This window comes from Zophobas morio, unplaced genomic scaffold (genome assembly GCF_036711695.1).
Source record: "Zophobas morio isolate AGI-343-1 ecotype UQ-CSIRO unplaced genomic scaffold, CSIRO_AGI_Zmor_V1 ptg000026l, whole genome shotgun sequence".
Taxonomy (NCBI): Eukaryota; Metazoa; Arthropoda; class Insecta; order Coleoptera; family Tenebrionidae; genus Zophobas; species Zophobas morio.
The window spans coordinates 9,643,376-9,670,633 of record NW_026972131.1 but is presented as its reverse complement, the minus strand read 5'-3'; the positions used below and the strand labels follow the sequence as shown (position 1 = coordinate 9,670,633).

Below are 27,258 nucleotides of genomic sequence, written 5' to 3'. Positions count from 1 at the left end.
AACTGAAATATCGAAAAATTAAGTAAACTAAAAATCGAGAAATCAAGAAATCGAAAAATTGTAATTCAATTTTGTTTTATTTTTCCACAAAAATTTCGATGTCGAAGATAAAAATTCAACACGGATTCATAAATCATAGGTACACTTACTTTTTTTTAAATTTATATAACATTTATTTGACAAAATTGTAGAACTGAAGAAACGAAATATAGAAACATTGAAAAACTAGAAATCGAGAAAAAATTAATGAATCAAAGAACAAATTAAATCGAAAAATGTTCGTAAAGTCCAAAAACTAACATTCAAAGATCGAAAAATTAAAAAATTCCAAAAACGAAAAGGTGAAAAAGTGAACAACTCTAATAAAAATTATAATTATTATTACATATCTAAAATGAAAACTAGAAAACCTGCAAATCAAAAATTGAAGAAACGAAAAATTGAAAACAAAAAAAATTGAAAAATCCAAAAACTGAAAAATTTCAAATTGAGAAAAAGAAAAAATATAAAAACTCGTTCCTCGCGCGTTAAAATATCTCGATTATTAATCACCTTTATTAACAAACTTGTTCGTTAAATAGCTATTAATTTACCTGATCTCATTTTCAATTCCAATGAAAACCTCTTCTTTAAAAATTGCACATTTTAAAAAAACGCGGGGGTGCTATTTACGCCACTGAGGTAGTAAAACGCTGAATACTGAGAGTTCGTTTTAGCAACTTTTCACTACAAAAATAAAATTTTGAAATTTGGCAGTCGCTTTGGAATGCAAAAATGTCCACACTTGTCAGTGTAAATTCGCCCTCTAGAACGCTGATTGCGCCATTTCCCCCAGCGATCCTCCCTTCCATACGAATTCAGAAACCGGCTAAAGCGAATTTGTCATTTTAATAATTAATGTCACACATATGCATAATTGGATCGCTGTGCTTGCTCACTATGGTAATTTAATCCCATGCTTCGTCCCATTACACCTGAGAAAACAAACCGTGCAAGTGATACGAGGGGTGATTTAGTAAAGTCAGGATAATTAATGGAGCTAGAATTTTTTTCAACGATAAAAGTGAACTTTGACAAGAACTTTCTAGATTAAAAATGTTACGATTATTGACGGCTATAAAATTTCCATTGTCGAGCCGCGTTAAAAATAAACGCGCTTAAATAGACAGTTCTTTGTCTCATGTGGCAATAAAATCGACAAACACACTAAGCAGAGATTTCGAACGGATTATCATTTTTAGGCATCTGCTTCGTAATTCTTTTATTGTATGACGAGTCTTTGCGGGATAATGTTTCAAAAGGTTTATCAGCTTGCTTTGAAAACAGAGGTGGATGCTTGCGGCGGGATATTGTGACACGAAGATACCGAAATATTTTTCTATTTTGCTAAATTGACTGCGTCGCGCTTCATTGTAACATATCGCTTCAGAGATAACCGTAATAAATATAATATTTTCAGCGACCTTAGAGAAAAATAACGTCATTTAAGAACCTTTTTGACTTCTAGTCTCGTTTCATATAAAAATCTGCATTTTAAACTTCTTTTCAACTCGGAATCTAATTCTCGAAGACAAAGGTCACGTTGTAACCTGAACTCACTCCAGGCCTGTCATGTGCACTACAAGATGAAACATCTCCGAACATAATCTGGAACGAATGCCCAAAGTTACATCCGCTTTAGTTTTACTAGTTTTATATTCTTATCAGAATGGAAGTGATAAAATTTCAGGTAAATCGGTTAAAGATTGAATCTTCGAGGATAAAGGAACGCGAAAGGATAAAAATGCCGTCTCTTGAGATTTACGTCAAGCCCGAAGCTGGACTTTTTCAATAATACCTATAATTAAATCAGGAAAAACATCGAAACGATTTTTTAATGTGTTTGCGTAGAGTGTTGACCGGTAACGACATGAAGTAATTAAAATTATCAGAAAATTGTTAAAACGTGATTTCTGAAATTAGTCTGCTCATAATAACGGTCGCAGCCGTAAAGATTTAATTTAGACCAATGGATCCGATAAAGTTCACTCTGCTTTGAATTTTTTCTAACGTTATGTTTACCCAAGTTTATCTAAACTAATCCTGTGTCAACAACTAACGCAAATTGCCCAATTTACGTTTAATTTAATGAATAGGCTTCTAATCACGGCTAACAAAGCCAAATACGGCATCAACTCTTTTCAAAAAAACATACCACAATGTAATTGCTGCAATAAATGGGCTTAAAACTATTAAACATTACTTAATTGTCATCTGTATTGTCGTATTTATAGAGCATCGCACTGTTGACCCACTTTCAGAAAAAAATTGTTAGCAGAGTAGTCGGAGGTGAGTGTGTTTAAATTTAAAAGTGAGTGCTCGTTTGGTCACAATTAATAACTAAAGTGGTAATCTCGTCCTAGACAATACGCAAGATAAGTTAGGCCGCCCCTGTTGTAAATATTGGGATAATGGAGATGCGGCAATTAGGCAAGGACTAGGTGGGATCATAAATCAGAAACATTTTCGCTTTCATTCGTTTGAGCCCCTGTATTCGGGGATCTTTACTATAGCCGGTAATTTGCTTTACTCCATTGTGACCTAAACACAAGGATTATATTGCAGAAAGGGATCACTGTGAAACAGTCTTTAATTATATACCAAGGGCTGCAATTAAACAATTACACCACGTTTACAACTTTCTCGAGATCGAACTCTTCATTCGCATCCCACTTATTTCACAGAATTTTTATACTTTTTTATGACCGATATATTTTTGGACAATTTTTAGAAAAATAAATGTGAAAAGTTATTGTTACTTTATACTTCGTTTCAGTGACTATTCTTAATATTGTTCAGTCCTATCTTAGCAAGTTTTAGCCCCGCCCACCCACCCTTTTTTTTCTTACAAGATATATCATTTACCAAAATCACTCTTACCTTAGCAGATACTAGGCCTGCCCACACACACTGTTCTCGTTATAACGATTTTATCACTTTTCGATTGAGACCCACCTTGCATTCGGACTGGACAAGATGAATCATTGAAATGGCGGCGGGGTGAATTATGTGTTTGAAGGTGAAGTGAGAATCGGAACTAATAGAACGTAGACTGTTAAAAAAGCGTTAATCGTATTTTTTTGCTATACTACTTATATGCTATAACATTTAAAACTTATTTCTGGAGAAAAAAGTGAAAGAACGGTTGGGTGGGCGGGGCTAAGTTTAACTTTTTCCTACAGAAAAATTTTTTTCTTTAATAAGCAAGCAATAGCCCCGCCCACCCACCCTCTCTTCATTCCAGTAAGTTGCTAAAAAAAACGTTAATCGTAATTTTCTTGTTATACATCTTCAAAAAATAAAATATTCCAATTCCCCGAGATTTCTTCTATTTCGTCAAAAATTAAAACACTCGAGACCCCCAAGATTATTTCAACTTCCTCAAAAAATAAAACACTAGCAACCCACGAGATTCCTTCGACTTTTTCAAAAATTAATACATTAAGGACCTTCGAGATTCTTTTAGCATCTAAAAAAAATAAAACATTTGGGACCTCCGAGATTCTTTCAACTTCTTAAAAAATTAATACATTAGCGACCCCTGAAATTCTTTCAAAATCTTCAAAAAATAAATCATTAGGGACCCGCGAGATTTATTCGACATCTTCAAAAATTCAAACACTAGTAACCCCCGAGATTATGTCCATATTTTCAAAAAATAAAACACTGGGTACCCCAAAGATTTCTTTGACATCTTCAACAATTAAAACACTAGGGAGTCCGGAGATGTCTTCGACATCTTCGAAAATTAAAACAGTAGGGATCCCCGAGATTCATTCAACCTCTTCAAAAATTAAAAGATTAGGGACCTCCGAGATGCTTCCAACCACGGAGATTCTGTCAAATTCTTCAAAAAAAGGGACCCCCGAGATTCTTTCAACTTCTTCAAAAATAAAACACTAGGAACCCCCGAGTTTCATTCAAATTCTTAAAAATTAAACACTAGGGACTCCTGAGATTCTTTCAACATCTTCAAAAAATAAAAGACCAGGGACCGCCGAGATTCTTTCAAATTCTTCAAAAAAAGGGAGCCCCGAGATTCTTTCAAATTCTTCAAAAAAAGGGACCCCCGAGATTCTTCCAAATTCTCCAAAAATAAAACATTAGGAACCCCCGAGATTTTTTCAAATTCTTAAAAACTAAACACTTGCAACCCCTGAGATTCTTTCACCATCTTCAAAAAATAAAACAGTTGGGGCCCCGAGATTCTTTCACTATCTTCAAAAAATAAAATATTACAATTCCCCGAGATTTCTTCTATTTCTTCAAAAATTAAAACACTAGGGACCCCCAAGACTTTTTTCAACTTCCTCAAAAAAATAAAACACTAGCAACCTACGAGATTTCTTCGACTTTTTCAAAAATTAATACATTAAGAACCCTCGAGATTCTTTTACCATCTAAAAAAACATAAAACATTTGGGACCCGCGAGATTTCTTCGACATCTTCAAAAATTCAAACACTAGTAACCCCCGAGATTATCTCCATATTTTCAAAAAATAAAGCACTGGTTACCCCCAAGATTTCTTTGACATCTTCAACAATCAAAACAGTATGGATCCCCGAGATTCATTCAACCTCTTCAAAAATTTGAAGATTAGGGACCCTCGAGATGCTTCCAACTTCTTCAAAAATTAAAACACTAGGGACCACGGAGATTCTTTCAAATTCTTCAAAAAAAGGGACCCCCGAGATTCTTTCAACTTCTTCAAAAATTAATATATTAGGGACCCCTGAAATTCTTTAAACATCTTCAAAAAATAAATCATTAGGGACCCGCGAAATTTCTTCGACATCTTCAAAAATTCAACACTAGTAACCCCCGAGATTATCTCCATATTTTCAAAAAATAAAACACTGGGTACCCCCAAGATTTCTTTGACATCTTCAACAATTAAAACACTAGGGAGTCCCGAGATTTCTTCGACATCTTAAAAAATTAAAACACTAGGAACCCCCGAGATTCATTCAAATTCTTAAAAATTAAACACTAGGGACTCCTGACATTCTTTTAACATCTTCAAAAAATAAAACAGTTGGGGCCCCCGAGATTCTTTCACCATCTTCAAAAAATAAAATATTACAATTCCCCGAGATTTCTTCTATTTCTTCAAAAATTAAAACACTAGGGATTCCCAAGATTTCTTCAACTTCTTCAGAAATTAAAACACTCGCGACCTTCGAGATTCATTCAACCTCTTCAAAAATTAAAACGTTAGGGACCCTCGAGATTCTTTAAACTTCTTCAAAAATTAACACACTAGAGACCCCCAAGATTCTTTCAAATTCTTCAAAAATAAAACATTAAGGACCCCCGAGATTTTTTCAAATTCTTAAAAACTAAACACTTGCAACCCCTGAGATTCTTTCAACATCTTCAAAAAATAAAATATTTGAAATCGGCGAGATTTCCTTTATTTCTTCAAAAATTAAAACACTAGGAACCCCCGAGATTCTTTCAACTTCCTCAAAAAATAAAACACTAGAGACCCACGAGATTCCTAGACTTTTTCAAAAATTAGTACATTAAAGACCTCCGAGATTTTTTCAAATTATTAAAAATTAAACACCAAGGACCCCTGAGGTACTTTCAACATCTTAAAAAAATAAAACAGTAGGAGCCCCCGAGATTCTTTCAACATCTTCAAAAAATAAAATATTAGAAATCCTCGAGATTTCTTCTATTTCTTAAAAAATTAAAACACTAGCGACCCCCGAGATTCTTTCAACATCTTCAAAACATAAAACACTAATGACCCCCGAGATTTTTTCGACTATTTCAAAAATTAAAACACTAGCAACCCCCGAGGTTTTTTCAACATCTTCAAAAAATAAATCATTAGGGACCCGTGAGATTTTTTCGACATCTTCAAAAATTAAAACACTAATAACCCCCGAGATTTTCTCAATATTTTCACAAAATAAAACACTAGGTACCCCCAAGGTTTCTTCGACATTTTCAAAAATTAAAACACTAGGGACCCCGGAGATTCTTTCAACATCTTCAAAAAATAAAATACTAGGGAGACTTGAGATTTTTTTAACTACTTTACATATTAAAACACTAGAGACACCCAAGATTCTTTCAAGATCTTCAAAAAATAAATCACTAGGGACCCCCGAGATTCTTTCAATATCTTCTAAGAATAAAACACTAGGGACTCCCGAAATTCCTTCAACATCTCATAAACCACTTGGCGCTAAGTTTAATTTTATCCTACAGAATCTTTAATAAGCAAGCAATAGCCCCACCCACCCACCCCCTCTTCAATCCAGTAATTACTCTTAATATTGTTCGATCATTTATCTAAATCAATCTTAACTTGACAAGTACTAGCCCCGCCCACCCACCCTTTATTTTCTTAGAGAGTATGTCATTTACCATAATCAATCCTATCTTAGCAGATACTAGCCCCGCCCACACACGCTGTTCTCATTCTAACGATTTTATCTCTCTTGGATTGAGATCCACCTTTCATTCGGACTAAACAAAATGAATCACAGAAATGGAGGCGGGGTGGGTGGGCGTGGTGAATGGGAACTAATAGAACGTAGGCTGTTAATCGTATATTTTTTGTAATACTACTTATTTGCTATAATATTTAAGGAAAAAATTGAGAGAACCGGTGGGTGGGTGGGGCTAAATTTAACGTTTTCATACAGAATCTTTCATAACTAAAAAATAGCCCCGCCCACCCACCCGGTCTTTATTTCAGTGATTACTCTTAATATTGTTTAGTCATTTACCAAAATCAATCTTATTCACCCTTTATTTTCTTTGAGAGTATGTCGTCTGCCAAAATCAATCTTATCTTAGCAGATATTAGCCCCGTCCATATACGCTGTTCTCATTCTAACGATTTTACCTGTTTTCAATTCGGATCCACTTTTTTTTATATACCTACTACATTTGCTATAACATTTATTTCTTACTTTTGAAGAAAAAAAATGAGAGAACGGGTGGGTGGGCGGGGCTAAGTTTTTCTTTTTCATACAGAATCTTTTACAAGCAATCAAGTTTCTTTAATTTCTGGTGTTGCAAATTTTTTGAAATTTCAAAATTAAAATTTTGCTTTTCAATTTTTTGGATTTTGTGTTTTTCAGATTTTAATTTTTCATTTGCGCAATTTTTTAATTTGTAATTTTTTGAGTTTCGAGCTTAAATTTTTTAATTTTTAGATTTTGCACTTTTGAATTTTTAGATTCTCAATTTTTCGATAATTTATTTTTTTGTTTTTGCAGTTGTTAGATTTCCAATTTTTTGATTTTTTATTTTGGATGTTTCAACAATCGAGAAAATGCAAAATCGGAAAACTAAAGTATTTTTAAAAACTCAAAAATGGGTGCTTTTAGAAAATTCTTAGTCAATACACTATAAATGAATGGGGTGAAAACAATTAAAAATTAATTAGTTAAGAAAAATTTTAATGTAAAAATTGAAAAATCCAAAAACTGTAAAACCGTGAAAATTTCAGTTTCAATAAATTTGTTCTTTTTGAAATATTTAAATTAAAAATTGAAATCCCGATTAATTGAAATAAATAAGGAAAAATTAAAATATATTCAAATTGAAAAACTGAGGAAGTGCAAAACTGAAACATCGAAAAATCGCAAATCAAAATCTGGGAGACTGAAAAATTACAAAATCAAAAAATTCCAAAAATTGTAGAATTGAAAAATTAAATTGGAAATCCAAATATTAAAAATCGAGAAACTGAAAAACCCAAAAACTGAATAAACGATCTAGAAATCGACAAATCAAGCTAACTGTAAAATCTAAAAACAGTAAATTAAAAAATTGAAAGAATCAAATATTGATAAAACAAAATTTTGAAAAACTAAAAATTGAAAACTCTAAAAGCGTGCAAATCGAAACATTGTACATTAAAAAAATTGCAAAATAAAAATCTAAAATCTGAGAAATCGTAAAACCAAAAAACTGCATAGTTTTTAATAATTCAAAAATGGGTACTTAAAAAATCCTCAGTCAGCACAATGTAAATAGACGTGGCGAAAGCAGCAACGTTCGATTGACACCGATGTCATTCTTCAATTAAAAATCATTAAGTGAAAAAAATTTAAATATAAAAATTGAAAAACTAACAACGACAAAATCGTAAAATTGAAAAAGTTAAAAAAATCAGCGTGCTTAATGTTTCTAAAATTCCATTTTTAGTTAGTAATTTTAAAGTCGCGGTCGATTTATCTCAGTCCAGTACTGTCTTCCGATTCCTTCCACTTTTCACCTCCGCGCTAATCGCACGTGCACACAAATTTGCATGTCTCGCGTAAAAATTAATAAGCCATCATTTCCATTTTCCCGCCAAATTAGATTAGCACATCTAATGAGTCCACATTTCCTCGAGTTGCGTCAGAGCAGAATCCCGCTCTTGTCCGTACTGCCAAGTGTTGCGTTTTTCCCCATTCCGATTCCGAAAATGCCCCCACCTGGCAACAGCGTACGCTTACTATGCGAAATGTAGGTTCTTGGCAAGGGGTTTAAAAATAATCTATGAACTTGAACGCAGGTAGACCTCGTCGGAGTGGCACAACGGTACACCACTAGCACCCGAATCGATACAATTCCGGCACCAGTTGTGAACATTCTTCAAGTTTAGTAGCCAGCGCGACCGATACACAACACAATTTCATCTAATTGCTGGATCTGTAAACTGTTTCATGATTGTTAACTGACAACAGCTGGTCGATCAGTCTGGATTCGTGGGGCTACCGTCACCATGCGGGAGACAAGTGTGGCTGAAATGTTCAGGGGAACTCTCCCCCAGCTGATTGCTGTTGTTACTGGTGAGTACCGAGTGCCTGCTTAGAGTGATGGATGAGACAGTTTTTAAATAATTTTTATTTTGATTGATTCGGTCGACTAACTAACCACAGTTTGAGATTTTTTTTTAATATTTAATTTTTAAAATAATCGCGTGTGAAACAAATTCACGAAAATTTCGATCGGGATTAAACAGAAACTAAGTAATTTAACTCATTAAAAATTTTGCGATTTTTTTTTTTTTAAATATTCTTCATTCTTTGTTGCCGGACGCCAAGTGACATAATTGCTCTATAAATATCTGTATACATTGGCTATTTATTTAATCATTTTTCATTGATTGTTTGGACTTTAATTTGACCAAATTTGCACCTACAGGTGAAATATTATCCAAGGCCGTATTTTTGCATCACTTTTGCGTAAAGACGTTTCGTTACTAATGAAAAGTGGCGCCCTCATAAAAAAACTGTAATGTGAAAAATTGTTGGCTCATTTCCGCGTTAAATCACCTTTTCGGCGCATCGAGTCCAACTTCGCGGGCCGGTCCGGCCCTGTCTCTCGCTCATAGCCCGCATTATATTCATAGAACCCGAGCGATCTTGAAGTTCGAGGTTTCACATTTGCGTTTTACATTATTTTTAGCGGGCGGAAAATTCCGCATTGTAATTGCTGAATGTTACAGTTTCAGCAGCTGAAACGTCAGAACGAAATTTCAAGTCGCTAATCGGTGCAGTTGACGAAAGAAATTATGATAAACAAATTTAATGGCTCGTTAAAACAATGATTTTTCCTCACAATTAGTTCGTTTTGAAACAGGTTTATTAATTGAGTGGAACAATGAAGCGGAACGTCGTAATTAAAATGTTTATGAGAAATAATAAACGTCAAGTGTTTTTGTTAACTGGAAGCGAGATTTTTTTCCGAAAGTGGCAATACGAAGTTTTCATTTTTCAGTAAATAAAGTTTGGTTTGAGGGTGAAATCGTATGTCTGTTTTAACGTCATAACAATATCGATATTTTTAATTATACTACTTCACTTTCAAGGACTTCAGGATTACGGTTTTTTCTAAGAACACGTGCAAACAGATTTTTATTCTTAATCAATAGAGCAAATATTAATCATTAACTTTCGTGTCACGTGAGTACGACAAAACTCAATTCATAGCAAGTTCACTAGGGGCCAAAGGATTCTTCAAAAAAGAAAACACTAGAGACCCCCCAGATTCTATCAGTTTCTTCAGTTAATAAAACACTAGGTATCCCCGAGATTCTTTTAACACCTTCAGAAAATAAAACACTAAAAATACCCAAACTTGCTTCGACTTCTTCAAAAATTAAAACACTAGGGACCCCCGAGCTTCTTTTGACTTCTTCAAAAATTAAAACACTAGGGACCCCGAGATTCTTTCAACATCGTCAAAAAATAAACCCGCTGGGACTCCTGATATTTCCTTGACATCTTCAAACATTAAAACACTAGGGACCCCTGAGATTTTTTCAACTTCTTCAAAAATTAAAACACTAGGGACGCCCGAGATTATTTCAACATCTTCAAAAAACAAAACAATAGGGACCTCCGCGATTTCTTCGACTTTTTCAAAAATTAAAACACTATTGACCCCCGAGATTCTTTCAACATCTTCAAAAAATAAAACACTAGGGACCCCCGAGATTCTTTCAAGTTCTTCAAAAATTAAAACACTAGGGACCCCCGAGATTATTTTAACACCTTCAGAAAATAAAACACAAAAAATACCCGAAGTTGTTTCGACTTCTTCAAAAATTTAAACACTACGGACCCCGGAATTTCTTCCAATTCTGCAAAAATTAAAACACTAGGGACCCCCAAGCTTCTTTTGACTTCTTCAAAAATTAAAACACTAGGGACCCCGAGTTTCTTTCAACATCGTCAAAAAATAAATCCACAGGGACTCCCGATATTTCCTTCACATCTTCAAAAATTAAAACACTAAGGACCGCTGAGATTCTTTCAACTTCTTCAAAAATTAAAACACTAGGGACGCCCGAGATTATTTCAACATCTTTAAAAAATAAAACACTAAGGACTCACGAGATTTTTTCATCTTCCTTAAAAAAATATAACCCTGGGGAAATCCGAGATACTTTCAGCATAAAAAAAAAGTCTTGAATTCCGGAGGTTTCTTCGAATTCTTCAAAAATTTAAACACTGATGACTTCCGAGATCCTTTCAACTTCTCCAAGAAATAAAACACTAGGGACCGCCGCGATTGTTTCAACTTCTTCAAAAAATATAACATTAGGGACTCACGAGATTTTTTTCATCTTCTTTAAAAAAAATATAACTCTGGGGAAATCCGAGTCCTTTAACACCTTCAAAAAAGAAAACACTAAAAATACCCGAAGTTGCTTCGACTTCTTCAAAAATTAAAACACTACGGACTCCGGAGATTTCTTCCAATTTTGCAAAAATTAAAACACTAGGGACCCCCGAGCGAGCTTCTTTTGACTTCTTCAAAAATTAAAACACTAGGGACCCCGAGATTCTTTCAACATCGTCAAAGAATAAACTCACAGGGACTCCCAATTTTTTCTTGACATCTTAAAAAATTAAAACTCTAGGAACCCTTGAGATTCTTTCAACTTCTTCAAAAATTAAAACACAAGGAACGCTCGAGATTATTTCAACATATTCAAAAAATAAAACACTAGGGACTTCCGCGATTTCTTCGACTTTTTCAAAAATTAAAACACTATTGACCCCCGAGATTCTTTCAACATCTTCAAAAAATATAACACTAGGGACCCCCGAGATTCTTTCAACTTCTTCAAAAATTTAAACACTACGGACCCCGGCGATTTCTTCCAATTCTGCAAAAATTAAAACACTAGGGACCCCCGAGCTTCTTTTGACTTCTTCAAAAATTAAAACACTAGGGACCCCGAGTTTCTTTCAACATCGTCAAAAAATAAATCCACAGGGACTCCCGATATTTCCTTCACATCTTCAAAAATTAAAACACTAGTGACCCCTGAGATTCTTTCAACTTCTTCAAAAATTAAAACACTAGGGACGTCCGAGATTATTTCAACATCTTTAAAAAATAAAACACTAAGGACTCACGAGATTTTTTCATCTTCCTTAAAAAAATATAACCCTGGGGAAATCCGAGATACTTTCAGCATAAAAAAAAAGTCTTGAATTCCCGAGATTTCTTCGAATTCTTCAAAAATTTAAACACTGATGATTTCCGAGATCCTTTCAACTTCTCCAAGAAATAAAACACTAGGGACCGCCGCGATTTCTTCAACTTTTTCAAAAATTAAAATACTAGGGACGCCCGAGATTGTTTCAACTTCTTCAAAAAATATAACATTAGGGACTCACGAAATTTTTTTCATCTTCTTTAAAAAAAATATAACTCTGGGGAAATCCGAGTCCTTTAACACCTTCAAAAAAGAAAACACTAAAAATACCCGAAGTTGCTTCGACTTCTTCAAAAATTAAAACACTACGGACTCCGGAGATTTCTTCCAATTTTGCAAAAATTAAAACAATAGGGACCCCCGAGCGAGCTTCTTTTGACTTCTTCAAAAATTAAAATACTAGGGACCCCGAGATTCTTTCAACATCGTCAAAAAATAAACTCACAGGGACTCCCAATTTTTTCTTGACATCTTCAAAAATTAAAACTCTAGGAACCCTTGAGATTCTTTCAACTTCTTCAAAAATTAAAACACAAGGAACGCTCGAGATTATTTCAACATATTCAAAAAATAAAACACTAGGGACTTCCGCGATTTCTTCGACTTCTTCAAAAATTAAAACACTATTGACCCTCGAGATTGTTTCAACATCTTTAAAAATTAAAACACAAGGAACGCTCGAGATTATTTCAACATATTCAAAAAATAAAACACTAGGGACTTCCGCGATTTCTTCGACTTCTTCAAAAATTAAAACACTATTGACCTTCGAGATTGTTTCAACATCTTTAAAAAATAAAACACTAGGGACTCACGAGATTTTTTCAGCTTCCTTAAAAAATATATAACCCTGGGGAACTCCGAGATACTTTCAGCATAAAAAAAAAGTTAGTAATTCCCGAGATTTCTTCGACTTCTTCAAAATTTTAAACAATGGGCACTTCCGAGATCCCTTCAACTTCTCCAAGAAATAAAACACTAGGGACCGCCGAGATTTCTTCAATTTCTTCAAAAATCACTATTGTCTCCCGAGATTCTTTCTATATCTTCACAAAATAAAACACTAGGAACACCCCAGATTCTTTCAACTTCTTCAAAAAATAAAACACTAGGGACCTCCGAGATTTCTTCGACTTCATCAAAAATTAAAACACTATTGACCCCCGAGATTGTTTCAATTTCTTCAAACATTAAAACATTAGGAACCTCCGAGATTCTTTCAACTTCTTCAAAAATTAAAACACTAGGGACCCCCGAGATTCTCTCAATATCTTCAAAAATTAAACACTAGGGACCCCGAGATTCTTTCAACATCTTCAAAAAATAAAATATTAGAAACCCCCGAGGTTTCTATGACTTCTTCGAAAATTAAAACACTAGGGACCCCTGAGATTCTTTCAACTTCGGCAAAAAATAAAACACTAGGGACTTCCGAGATTTCTTCGATTTCATCAAAAATTAAAACATTAGGAACCCCCGAGATTCTTTCAACTTCTTCAAAATTTAAAACACTAGGGACCCCCGAGATTCTTTCAACTTCTTCAAAATTTAAAACACTAGGGACCCCCGAGATTCTTTCAATTTCTTCAAAAATTAATACACTAGGAACCCCCGAGATTCTTTCAATATCTTAAAAAGTGAAACACTAGGGACTCCGAGATTCTTTCAACATCTTCAAAAATTAAAACACTAGAAGCTCCCGAGATTTTTTCGACTTCTTCTAAAATTAAAACACTAGGGATCCCCGAGATTCTTTCAACAGCTTCAAAAGATAAAACACTAAAAACCCCCGAGATTTCTTCGACTTCTTCAAAAATTAAAACACTAGATCCAAGATTCTTTCAATGTCTTAAAAAGTGGAACACTAGGGACACCGAGATTCTTTCAACAGCTTCAAAAATTAAAACTCTAGAAGCTCCCGAGATTTTTTCGACTTCTTCAAAAATTAAAACACTATCAACCCCAGAGATTCTTTCAACTTCTTCAAAAATTAAACACTAGAGACCCACAAGATTCTTTCAACTTCTTCAAAAAATAAAACTCTAGGGACCCCCGATATTGTTTCAACATCTTCAAAAAATAAAATATTTGAAACCCCCGAGATTTCTATGACTTCTTCGAAAATTAAAACACTAAGGACCCCCGAGATTCTTTCAACTTCCTCAAAAAATAAGATACAAGGCACCCCTGAAATTCTTTCAACATCTTCAAAAATAAAACACTAGAAACCCCCGAGATTTCTACGACTTCTTCAAAAATTAAAACACTAGGAACCCCCGAGATTCTTTCAATATCTTAAAAAGTGGAACACTAGAGACCCCGAGATTCTTTCGACATCTTCAAAAATTACAACAATAGAAGCTCCCGAGATTTTTTCGACTTCTTCAAAAATTTAAACACTAGGAACCCCCGAGATTCTTTCAATATCTTAAAAAGTGAAACATTAGGGACCCCGAGAATCTTTCAACATCTTCAAAAATTAAAACGCTAGCAACCCCAGAGATTCTTTCAACTTCTTCAAAAATTAAACACTAGGGACCCACGAGATTTCTTCGACTTTTTCAAAAATTAAAACATTAGGGACCCCCAACATTCTTTCAACATCTTCAAAAATTAAAACACTAGCAACCCCTGAGATTGTTTCAACTTCTTCAAAAATTAAAACACTAGGGACCCTCGAGATTCTTTCAACATCTTTAAAAATAAAACATTAGGGACCTCCGAGATTCTTTCAACTTCTTCAAAAATTAAGACACTTGAGACCCCCGAGATTTCTTCGACTTCTTCAAAAATTAAAACACCCGGGATCCCCGAGATTCTTTCAACTTCTTCAAAAATTAAATACTAGAGACCCCGAGATTGTTTCAACTTCTTGAAAATTTAAAACACTAGGGTCCCCCGAGATTTTTTCAATATCTTTAAAAACTAAAACACTAGGGGACCTCAGAGATCCTTTCAACTGCTTCAAAAATTAAAACCCATTATCTGGAATCGCCTTATACCAATTTTGACCAATTTTCCACCGTTTTCGAAATTTAACTAAATACATTTTCTCGTAGATTTCGTCCTTCAGATAATTTCAAATACAAACTTAAAAAAATAAAACACTAAGGAGCCACTGAGATTCTTCCAAATTAGTAAAAACATAAACATCTCTAAAAATTCTTCAACTACCTCAAAAAATAAAACTGCAGTGGAACCCAAGATAATTTCAAATTGTTCAAATTCTTGACATCTTCTGAGAATTTTAATCAGAAAATCTCGCTTTAAATTTATATTCATATTGAATACATATTTTCAAAAGTACTAATTATAAAATATTTGTATACATAATGAATCAAATAATAAGTGCATATATAAAATAATCTCTGTAACAGTTTGATTTAAAATTAATTTCCTTCTGCCGAATATTCCTTTACATGAACGTAATAGGTTAACGTTTCATTAACGTTCACAAAATAACAACAGCCGCCCCAACATTTTTAATCTTTTTAGACCCCCAACAAAGAGTCTTTCTTAAAAACAGATAAAAAAAAATCTACTTAAATATTTAAGTCCTCGTCATTCCTTTGCTGGTCCCTAGCATCTAAATCTTCCTTATGTACCCTCAAGACTTCGATCACTGTTGGCGCTTTAATATTATTATTGGATTGTCGTGGAAAATTGAAAACACCAGACAAAATTCTACTAAATAAATATCTTGCAAAATACAGCTCCTTTACCCGCAGTTTAATACTTCAATTAACCTTTAACTACACGTATATGGCGTATCCTTAAAGTTGTTTCGCAGTAAATTAAAAAAAGTTGTCTGATTGAAAAAAAATTAATTTTGCTCAGAATACAGTGAGATTGCGGGAAATACAAAAAGCTATTTTTATTTTAAATGGGAAGGTTATTCTTATTAGTATACAAAATGTGTTGTTGGCGAGATTGCGTTACTGCCTGCAGCATTAATAACAATTATGTTAAATAATACATTTCTGTTAATTTAACCATTTATTTATTAGTCATGTTCATAAACGGTCATTACGGGATATTTTTGCCACAATTATTATAATGTTACGCGTTACAAAAGATTTTTAGATTTTTTAACAATTTGAGGCTGCCAACACAAAAACGAGTAAATTTCTGCATAATTAACCACCCAGATTTTTATTTACACAATTCGCCCCGAAGCATCTCCCCAATCGATACCTCCACTCAACAAATTAGCGTCCCCGAGCAAAAAAATTCCGTTGACCATCAGCGACCGTAAATCCCGCGAATCAGCGTCCCTCGAACGCACAACAAGTGCACTGTAAACGCTTTTGTGCAGCTGGCATCGCAAAAAATATGTGTAATAAAATTAACCTCGAGCACAAAGAAAAATCCACTCAGTGCGCAATTTATCTGACTCTTTTCGCAATTTAGGGGAGCAGCCACTTACTCACTGCCACTCGCTCATTGGCGCCCGGGGGAGTTTCGGTGACGTCACACTTAGTCGAATTCTTGCACGCAAGAACATCTTATGCTAATCGCGTGATTCGTGTAACGAGGAAAATCCATCGGGAAAACGCTAGGTCAGTGCGATAAGAATTCTAATCGGTTCTCGGTGTTTCGCTGCCGGAAAAGTCGTTGCGACAGAGACGAGGCGTTCATTAGCAATGATAATGACAGTGACCTTCTGTTATGCAAAGTCGCAGCTTCGGGTAAAAGCACGACAGGTGACAATTCCCGGGGGCATGATTCGACGTAATTACGTGTTTTGAGAAACGCTCGACCTGGACAAAGAATCGAGAGATGCAAAGATAAGAACTAGGTTGGTGGAAGTTCACGCGATTTTCCTCGAATCGCAAGCCGAATCTAGCGTTTGTATGGATAGGCTTTTCCGGGTCGGAGTATAAATTCGTTTTGGGTGAAGTACGGTTAAATGGAATGAAATTACTTTGTTGACACAAATCGGATTTAATTGCTACTGTTTGGAGTAGGTTTTAATTATATTAATTATTACTTTGTTCTAAAATTATTTCGGCAACTTTTTAATTTCATTTCGACGAATTTTTTTTAATTAAGGTGCTCCGCATTCAAAATGTTGGTTAATATTTGAGGATTAATTAAGTAAAAATTGCTCGCGAGGGAGTAAGAGTCCGGAAGATTCTTATTCCTTATGAATAGAGATGAAAACTGAAAAAAAGCTTCTCTTTTAACGAGAAGTGAAAGGAATTTTTTTTTAAATTGTATAGTATACGCGTGTGCGTCATGTCCACGCATAGCGATAGAGTGAGACTACAATCAAACTTTATAAACACGAATTCATAAGTTACATAACAAATTTCACGAAGGCGCTCATACAGAAAAAAGAAAAACACAATAGAGCAGAAATTTCCACAGGAAATTAACCCAAAAGGAAATTATAGAATCGACATTTTATACCAATTTTAACCCAACAATGACAATAAAGAATCATAATCCTTGTAACTATGCAAATCGTGTGGAGGAATTTAATTTTCGTTTTACCAGCGTGAATGAGGAAATAACCACAGATGTCGGGATTTCCACAAAATCGGTAAGAGACGTAAAAAAAATATCCCATTGTCTGATTAATGAAAACTAACGAATACATTTGTCTGCGACATTCATGCCAAACAAATACAAATATTGTCATTAAGATCGCGTCTACGCACTCAAACAGAATATATTAAGCTTGCTTAAGGTGCATTTCGTCATATGTTTTCGAGGTAAGTGCATCTAGCAAAGATGCAAAACGAGATGCTGCTGGAATTGACAACGAACAACATTAGAAAGCTATTACGGTGCCCGCATTTCCATAACCCATCCCTGAAAAGCTCTCGGAAGGGTATTTACCCACCTGGCTTATAAAATGAATACTAGATACGCGATACTAAGACGATTTTATAGGAGCAGATGGGAAAATGTTGCAAGGTGGAGCTTAAATTTATAACATGATATTGCTTTAGAAAATGGGCGGGCGGGACATTTATTTTTATACCAGTTTTTTTAAAATGCACGTTAAAATGCATAATATGAATGTTGTTAGTATTAACTTCGATTGTTCATGTTTGTGCTTCGAAAAATCAGCTATTAAGCACGTACAGACAACCAGTATCGGTGGCGGGATCAAAGTCGCATTTGTGTTAAAAGAAATTGAAATTTGATTGATTTTATCTCCTCACAACAGACGAGTTAAGCGTGTATTTATTTATTGATAAGCAAAAAAAAATGGTTTTTTGCTTCCCAAACGTTAGCTAAGGAAGTATTGTACTCGAGTCCATCGAGCCACTGGCTACTTTCTGCTTTCTCGACCTTTTATGAGCCCTAGAGTACGGAAAAATAGGTCTGTCGCTTCCGTCTGACTGTCTGTCCGTCTGTCTGTCCACCATCTGTGTAGATTTTCATTAGACAGTCCGAAATATAATACATATTTTCCAACTTAACGATTACTATATTTTTTAAGTTTTGGATTTTTCAGTTTTTCCGTTCTTCAATTTTTCGATTACTCAATTTTTCAATTTCTCGATTTTTCATTTCAAATTTTCGATTTCTACTTTTTTTCGATTTCCCGATTTTCCAATAACTTAGTACACGATTTTTAAATTTTTTTGGCGTTTCTAACTTTACCATTTCTCGATTGCACGACTTTCTGATGTTTCAATTTATCGATATTTCGAATTTTCAGTTTTCCAGTCTTCAATAAGTATTTCACTTTTTCGAATTTTCAATTTTTTTGATTTTTAAAATTTTAGATTTTTCGATTTCTCTAATTTTCAATTTTTCGATTTTTCAATTTTCTGATTCTTCAATTTCTCGATTTTTTTTTTTTTATTTTAGAGTTTTCAATTGCTCGATGTTTCAGTTCTCCGACTTTTTTGATTTTCAATTTTCAAGTTTTTGAATTTTCGACTTTCGATTTCTTGATTTTTCAGGTTTTTGGTTCTTTAGTTTTTATTTTTCGATATTTTAAATTTAAAATCGGGAAATCGAAAATTTCGATTTTTCAAATATTGCATTTTTTGGCCGCCTTTCGATTTTTCGATTTCTCCATTTTCCAACTATCGATTCTTGAGTCTTTCGATTCGAAACTTCAGATATCAGATTTTTCAGTTTATGGATTTTCAGTTCGATTTCTCGAGTTTTCAACATTTTAGTACACGATTTTTCAATTTTTTGACCTTTCTAAGCTTTCCATTTGTCGATTTCTCGAATCCTCGATTTCGTGAATAATTGATTTTTCGACTTTTCGATTTTTTGATTTTCCCCTTCTCTTTTTGGAATTTTCAGGTTTTAGAATTTTCAATTTTTTGATTTTTAAAATTTTGATTTTTCTATTTACTGATTTTTCAATTTCTCGACGGGATTTTTCGATTTTTCAATTTTTCGATGTTTCCATTTCTCAATCTTTCAATTTTTTTATTCTTCAATTTCTCGACATTTGATTTTTTTTTAATTTTAGAGTTTTCGATTTCTCGATGTTTCAGTTTTTAAGTTTTTAAATTTTTGACTTTCCATTTCTCGATTTTTCAGTCTTTCGGTTCTTCAGTTTTATTTTTCGATATTTTAAATTAAAAATTTTTCGATTCTCAATTTTTCAAATATTACATTTTTCGGCCTTTCGATTTTTCGCTTTCTCCATTTTCTAAACAATTATTCCTCAGTCTTTCGATATTTCAGTTTTGTGATTTTTGAATTTTACGATTTTTCAAATTTTCGATTTCCCGATTTTCCGCTAGTTGTGCATTTTTTTAATTTTGCAAGTTTTCCATTTGTCGGTTTCTCGAATTCTCGATTTCGAGATTAATCGATTTTTCGACTTTTCGATTTCTTGATTTTCCTATTTCTCGATTTCTCGACTTTCCTATATTTCAATTTTTCGATATTTCGAATTTTCAGTTTTTCAATTCTTCAATAAGTACTTCACTTTTTGGATTTTTCAGGTTTTTGAATTTTCAATTTTTTGTTTTTTAAAAGTTCGATTTTTCGATTTACCGATTTTTCAATTACTCGATAGGATTTTTCAAGTTTTCGATTTTTCGATGTTTCCATTTTTCCATATTTTAATTTTTTCAATTTTTGAGTTTTCGATTTCCCGAGAACTGAAACATCGACTTTTCTGTTTTTCAATTGTTAAGGTTTTAAATTATTGACTTTCGATTTCTCAATTTTTGAACTATCAGTTCCTCAGTCTTTCGAAATTTCAGTTTTGAGATTTTTCAATTTAGGAATTTTTCAATTCTTAAATCTCGGTTTTTCGTATTTTCGGTTTCTCAATTTTTATTTTTCGATTTCTCGATTTTTCGATATTTCAGTATTAATATTTTCCAATTTTTTTATTCTTCGATTTTTCTATTTTTAAATTGTCCGTTTTTCAAATTTTTAATTTTTGGCGTTTCTAAGTTTTCGATTTCTCGACTTTTTAACGAATGTTTCTATTTCTCGGTTTTTCAATTTTTCACTTCAATTTTTTAATTTTTCAATTTTTCGATTTTTTGGGTTCTTGAGTTTTCAATTTTTCGATGTTTCAGTTTTGTAATTTTTCGACTTTTCGATTTTTTAATTTGTTTCGAGTTTTCGATATTTCCATTTCTCGATTTCTCAATTTTTTGATTCTTCAATTTCTCGATATTTATTTTTTTTTAATTTTAGAGTTTTCGATTTCTCAATGTTTCAGTTCTCCGACTTTTCTATTTTTCAATTTATAAATTTTTTAATTTTCGACTTTCGATTTTTCGATTTCTCGATTTTCTAACTATCGACATTTCACTTTTGAGATTTTTCAGTTTAGTGATTTTTCAATTCTTGAATTTCTCGACTTTTCAAATTTTCGATTTCTCAATTTTTATTTATCGATTTTTTGATTTTCCGATATTTCAATAATAGGATTTTTCAATTTTTTGTTTCTTCAATTTCTCGATTTGAAAAATTTTTCCGTTTTTCAAAATTTCAATTTTTGGCGTTTCTAAGTTTTCGATTTGTCAATTTTTCGAATTCCCGATTTTTCGATTAATCAATTTTTCAATTTTTTAATTCTCGATTTCTGGACTTTTTAATGAGTGTTACTATTTCTCGATTTTTCAGTTTTTCAATTCTTCAATTTTTGAATTTTTCGATTTTTCGGGTATTTGATTTTTCAATTTTTTTGTTTTTAAAATTTTTATTTTTTCGTCTTTTCGATTGCTCAATTTTTCAAGTTTTCGATTTCTCAATTTTTCGGTGTTTCAGTTTTGAAATTTTTCGATTTCTCGATTTTGAAATTTACGATTTTTCGAATTCTCGATTTTTCAATTTCTCGATTTCTTCAATTTTTCAATGTCAGTTTTGGAATTTTTTGATTATTCGATTTTCCAATTTTTTGACTCTTCAATTTCTCGATATTTTAATTTTTTTAATTTTAGAATTTTCGATGTTTCAGTTCTTCAACTTCTCTGTTTTTCAATTTTTAAGTTTTTAAATTTTCGACTTTCGATTTTCCGATTTCTCGATTTTTCGGTTTTTCAATTCTTCAGATTTTATTTTTCGATATTTTAAATTTAAAATTTTTCGATTTCTCGATTTTTCAAATATGTATTCCATTTTTCGGCTCTTCGATTTTCCAACTTTCCTCAGTCTTTCGATATTTCTGTTTTGAGATTTTTGAGTTTAAGGATTTTCCAATTCTTGAATTCCTAATTTTTTAAATTTTCGGTTTCTCAGGGTATATTTTTCGATTTCTCGATTTTCCGATAATTCAGTATTAAGATTTTTCAATTTTTTGATCTTCAATTTCTCGATTTTTAAATTTTTGCCGTTTTTTAATGTTTGGTGTTTTCAAGTTTTCGATTTGTCGATTTTTCGATTAATCGATTTTCCGAATTTCCAATTTTCAATTTCTCGACGTTTTAATGAATGTTTCTATTTCTCGATTTTCAATTTTTGAATTTTTCGAATTTTCAGGTTTTCGATTTTTCAATTTTTTTGTTTTTAAAATTTTTGATTTTTCGTTCTCGATTTTTAAATTTTTTGATTTCTTCATTTTTCGGTGTTTCAGTATTGGAATTTTTCAATTTTTCGATTTTTGAATCTTTCAATTTTTTGATATTTCGACTTTTCGGTTTTAGATTTTTCAGTTTTTCGATTTTTAATGTTTCGATTTGTTGATTTTTCCATTTTTAGATTTTCCCATTTATCGATTCTTTTAAATTTAAAATTTTTCAATTTTTAATGTATTTCGGTTTCTCGATTTCTCGATCTTTTCATGTTTCGATTTCTCGGTTTTTCAAATGTTTCAATTATTCGATTTTTTTACTTTTCGACCGTAATATCGAAAAATTGAAAAATAGAAAAATGCAAAATTTAGAAATCGAAAAATTGGAAAAGCCAAAAATCTAGGATTTTCCAATTTTTCAATGTACCAATTATCCAATATTTTGATATTTCAGTTTTGGGATATTTCAAATTATCTGTTTTTCAATTTTTCGATTCTTCAATTTTTTGATTTTTCCAAGTTCCGATCTTGGTTTTTCCATTAAAACATTTTTTCGAGTTTTCAATTTCGATTTTTTTAATTTTAGATATTTCGATTTCTCCTATTTTTCTCGTTTTTTTAATTTTCCACTTTTTTGATTTTTCGATTCAATCTTTCAGTATTTCAGTTTTGGGAATTTTTCAATATCTTACAGCTGTTTTTTTGATGTTTCGATTGCCTGATTTTTCAGTTTTTCGATTTTTGATGTTATCGATTTTTTTTAATTTTAAATTTTGTCAGTATCGATTTCTCGATGTTTCAAATTTTCAATTATTCGATTTTTCGATTGTTCGACTTTTCGATCGTAAAATCGAAAAATTGAAAAATAGAAAAATGTAAAATTCAAGAAATCGAAAAATTAGAAATCCCAAAAATTTAAGATTTTCCAATCTTTCAAGGTTCCATTTGTTCAATTTTTCGACATTTCAGCTTTGGGATATTTCAATTTATGTTTTTTAATTTATAGATTTTTCGATTTTCTAATTTCCGATCTTTTGACATTTTGGTTTTTCCATTTAAAAATTTTTTCGAGTTTTCAATTTCGATTTTTTTAATTTTAGATATTTCGATTTCTCGATTTCTCGTTTTGTTTAATTTTTCAGATTTTTGATCTTTCAGTATTTCAGTTTTGAGAATTTTTCAATATCTGGATCTTACAACTTTTTTTTTTGATGTTGCGATTACCTGATTTTTCGATTTTTCGACACTCCGATTTTTAGATTTTTTGAATTTTGAGTTTTTCGATTTTTCGAAAAGCTTTTTTTCCCGTTCTTATCTCCTTTAAATATTGTCACCATCGACCAAATTTTTATATCATTAAATAAATAAGTTTTCACTGAAACCACATAATAACATATACAACCTTTACACTCTTTCGTTGTTACACAATATCTAAAGTAAAATACTCTCCGCGGACTACAAATCACATCAATTCCAACTCATTCCGATATGACAGTAAAATTTCGAACGTCAATTTTCATATAAAGGTAGATTTATTCGCGAGTTTTCCATATTTGTGCCACGAAAAGTTTTGAGTTCTTGATATTAGAGCGTATTCTTCAAACAAAAATTAATTCTAGAAAGTAAAAACACATTAACACTAAAATTAACACTATGAAAAATTCAAATCCATTCAAATAATCGATGACGTCATTCTAACCTGTGGCGAATCGGTCGGGCGATATAAATCGAGACGGTGTGGATGTGTCAGCGACGTTTTTACACTAGCCTCATCCACTCCACCATTATCCAGTTTGCTGGCAATAATCCCCGTTTCGCTGTCTTAATTGTCCTTCCATTAGCTCCTTCCGCCCCGATTTTACACTAAATTTCTTCTTGTTCCAGGTACCCTGAGTGCAATATCCGATGGCATGCAATACGGTTGGTCGGCTCCCTTGATCCCGGTGCTGCAGTCCGAAAACACCCCCGTCAAAATCACCGAATCCGACGCCGTATGGCTGGAGAACATCTACATGATCGGGGGCATGGCAGGTCTACCCATAACCATCTACTGCGTCGACAGAATAGGCCGGCAAAAAACAATCATAGGCGCTTGCATCACCAACCTAATCGCCTGGATCATCATCGCCGTCGCGAATTCCGTGGAATATCTCCTCGTGGCGAGGTTCTTAACGGGTTTAGCCGGCGACGTAAACTTCGTCGCCGCCCCCATGTACATAGCCGAAATTGCCGATCAGAAAATCAGGGGATTCCTCTCCGGTATTATCTACTTAATGATGCTTTTAGGAATATTAGTAATTTATTCCGTGGGGCCGTTCGTCCCCGTTTACGCGTCGTGTGTCGTGGGGGCGGCGCTGCTGGTCTTCGAGCTCCTCACCTACCCCTTCATGCCCGAGTCGCCCTACTACCTGCTCGGCAAGGGCAAGTTCGAGAAGGCGCAGAAGTCGCTGCGCCGCCTCCGGGGCACCATGGACGTGGATAAAGAGCTCCAGGAGATCTCGCAGGCCGTGGAGCGGCAGCGCAGCGAGCGCGGCCGCCCCCAGGACCTGCTCCTAATCAAGAGCAACCGGAAGGCGCTGCTGATTATGAGCGTGCTCAACGGAGCTCAGCATTTCAGCAGTATTAGTGTGATATTAATGAATTTGCACAAGATCCTCGAGGCGGCGGGATCGATCTACATTAACTCCAAGGCGGCGGCGATCATTTTCTCGGCTGTGATGCTCATTTCGGCGTCATCGGCGTCGTTCGTCATCGATAAATACGGCCGCAAGATTCTGTTGACGACGTCGAGTTTGCTCACGGGGTTGTCGTTGCTGGTCATCGCGATCTACTTCCACCTGCAGAGCTGCGACGTGGACGTGGCGGGGGTGAGCTGGATCCCGATCGTGTCGGTGATGGTGTACGCGGCGGTGTTCAAGTTCGGGTTGGGGATGGTGCCCATCGTGATGACGGCGGAGCTGTTCCCGGCTAAAGTCAAAGCGATGGGGATGACCCTATCGGACTTGATGTACCTAGCTTTCGGGCTGATTTCGATCGAGTTGTACCACATACTGAGCGAAAAGTACGGGATTGAAGTTCCTTTTTATTTGTTTGCCGCTTCTTGCCTGCTCACGGCGGCTTTTTGTGCCTTCGTTATACCAGAAACCAAAGGGAAGACTCTGGATGAGATCCAGTTCGTGTTGAAAGGAGAGCCGTATCCAGGGCCGGTCGTCGAAAATGGAATCAAAAGCAACGAATCTATTGATAGTAAAAATGGCGAAGTTACGAGGTTATGAGAGTCGGCGGTGTGAGGTATTTTTTTAGTAAAATCGACAATAGGAGATGGTGGACAAGCGATGAAGAAGTTCCTTGGGACGACGACTGATTTCAACGATTGTAAATTGTACCTTAATATATTGATCTTTCGAAGGATGCATTCCTTTACGCTGCTGCTGCTGCATTTACTAGCTAGTATTAAGATAAGAAATACATTGTGATTTAGATTAGTAAGATCATACCATATTTTCAACTAGATAGTCAATTGATACGTTGTTTTCCCGTAACCAACTTAATATCAAATTTGTGATCTGGAGTTATGGGGAGACTTTAGAATATCTATTTTGTATACATAATTCAAACGTCTTTTTTCGTAAGCTTGAAAACATTAAAGATTCTAAACCGACTGTGTAGTTATTTTTTAGAAGATTACATCCTTCAGATCAACTTTGAAAAATAAGTATGATTATCGTTTTGTTGTAAAATTATAGTAAACACTATACTATATCATCCACGAACAATATTACTGGTTGCATAAGCAGAAGTTTTTAAACATAATGTGAATACATTTTCCAAAAGAATAAAAATAGCACCTTTATTTTTATTATATCAGATATTTTGTCCCAGAAGTAGAAGATATTTAAGGAATAAAGAATAAAATAGTTGTGTGGATGTTTCACCATTTTGTTAATACATTTTTAAGTTAAAAATAATTGCCGGCTTAACACGTGTGTGCGGCATTTGTGTTGAAAATGTCAATAAATCTATGCCGTGAATACACTCATTAAACGATGATATAGCGGGTGTACAATGCAAAATACATTTGGAGCAGGCATTGGAATTATTATTTGTCGTTTATTTATAATACGGTCATTATTTTTGAGGACTAAGTAGGCAACTAAATATACGTTTCAATACGGATGGCTCATCATTACTATGTCTAATAAGTCAGGTTGACAGATAATTGACATTTAACCCCACAACGTTCGTAGACTTACGTATCAATTTTCTTTTTAGAATTAGTGTGTAACTTTTGTTGAAAAATGTAAGATATTGAAATGATGATCCTATGGCTAAAAATATTTTTTATAGAAGAATAATTTTTTATTTTTCTGACATTTCGAAAAAAAAATGCATTTACATAATATTAAAAAAAAATTGTCACCATTTTCTGCTAAAGTTGGAAATATTCTGCCAATCTAAACGTGCTCACTGCACTCGTATTTTATGAGAATAATAGAAAGAACATATAAAATGCGAGCGCAGCGAGCACGTTCAGGTGTTACTAGAAAAAAATAAAATCATTGGTGTCCCTAAGAAGCTAAATTGTTAAGAAAAATTGTTATTAAAATATGAGTTTAAAGATTGTTTATGATTACTAATGTGTGCGGAACTGAAACATCCTGAACGTGTTCGCTATGCTCGCATTTAAGAGGATACTTTTTTTTAAATAATTTACCTTTACAGGGAAATCTCAACAATTGCCGCCACATAACGTGGAATTAATATAGAACGTCTGCTAAAATCCTGTTTTTTTTTTACATTATTAAAATTTGTGGGAGTTTTTTCTTTTCGTTTACTAATTATATTAAGAAAAAAATAGAAAATGTAAGTTAGCCCCGCCCACCCGCCCCATCTCAATTGTGATGATTTTTTTTATTCGTCGTGAGCCGAGGGGCGGAGCATAATTGCAATCCTTATTTTCCCCCAAAAAATTATGTTGTTCAAACAAAAAATGTATGTTTTAAGTAAAAAAATGAGCCACTGATGAAGCCCCACCTATACCCGTCCTGATCTCAATTGTGGTGAATTTTTCATTCGTTGTCACACCGAGGGGCGGATAAATTTCTGCGGGTGGGCGGGGCTTGCATGTTGCTTTGTTCTTCTTACTGTATGTAGTCCTCTCTTCACAACCAAAGAGTTACAACGTTATCAAATATGGATTTTGCAATTACGCCCCGCCCCTGGGTCTGATAAGGAATGGAAAATTCATCTTATTCTTAGTTTATATGTTCTCCATTTTTCTTAGTATATAT

The 27,258-nt window shown here is 33.7% G+C and overlaps 1 protein-coding gene across 5 annotated transcripts in view; it reads left to right on the top strand.

Annotated features, from left to right (window-relative positions):
• The window catches only part of LOC135136322 (facilitated trehalose transporter Tret1-like), a 40,231-nt gene extending 14,603 nt beyond the window's left edge, over positions 1 to 25,628 (top strand). For 2 of the 5 annotated variants that reach the window (XM_064065550.1, XM_064065548.1), the window contains exons 2-3: positions 8,569 to 8,845; positions 23,852 to 25,628. In XM_064065550.1, coding sequence (XP_063921620.1) covers positions 8,779 to 8,845; positions 23,852 to 25,242 — 1,458 coding nt within the window. In that variant the 5' untranslated portion in view covers positions 8,569 to 8,778 and the 3' untranslated portion in view covers positions 25,243 to 25,628. Of the gene's footprint in view, positions 1 to 2,274; positions 2,481 to 8,568; positions 8,846 to 23,851 lie in introns of those variants that run through there. The other 3 variants (XM_064065547.1, XM_064065549.1, XM_064065546.1) reach the window with 3 other exon arrangements.
• The last annotated feature ends 1,630 nt before the right edge of the window (positions 25,629 to 27,258 follow it).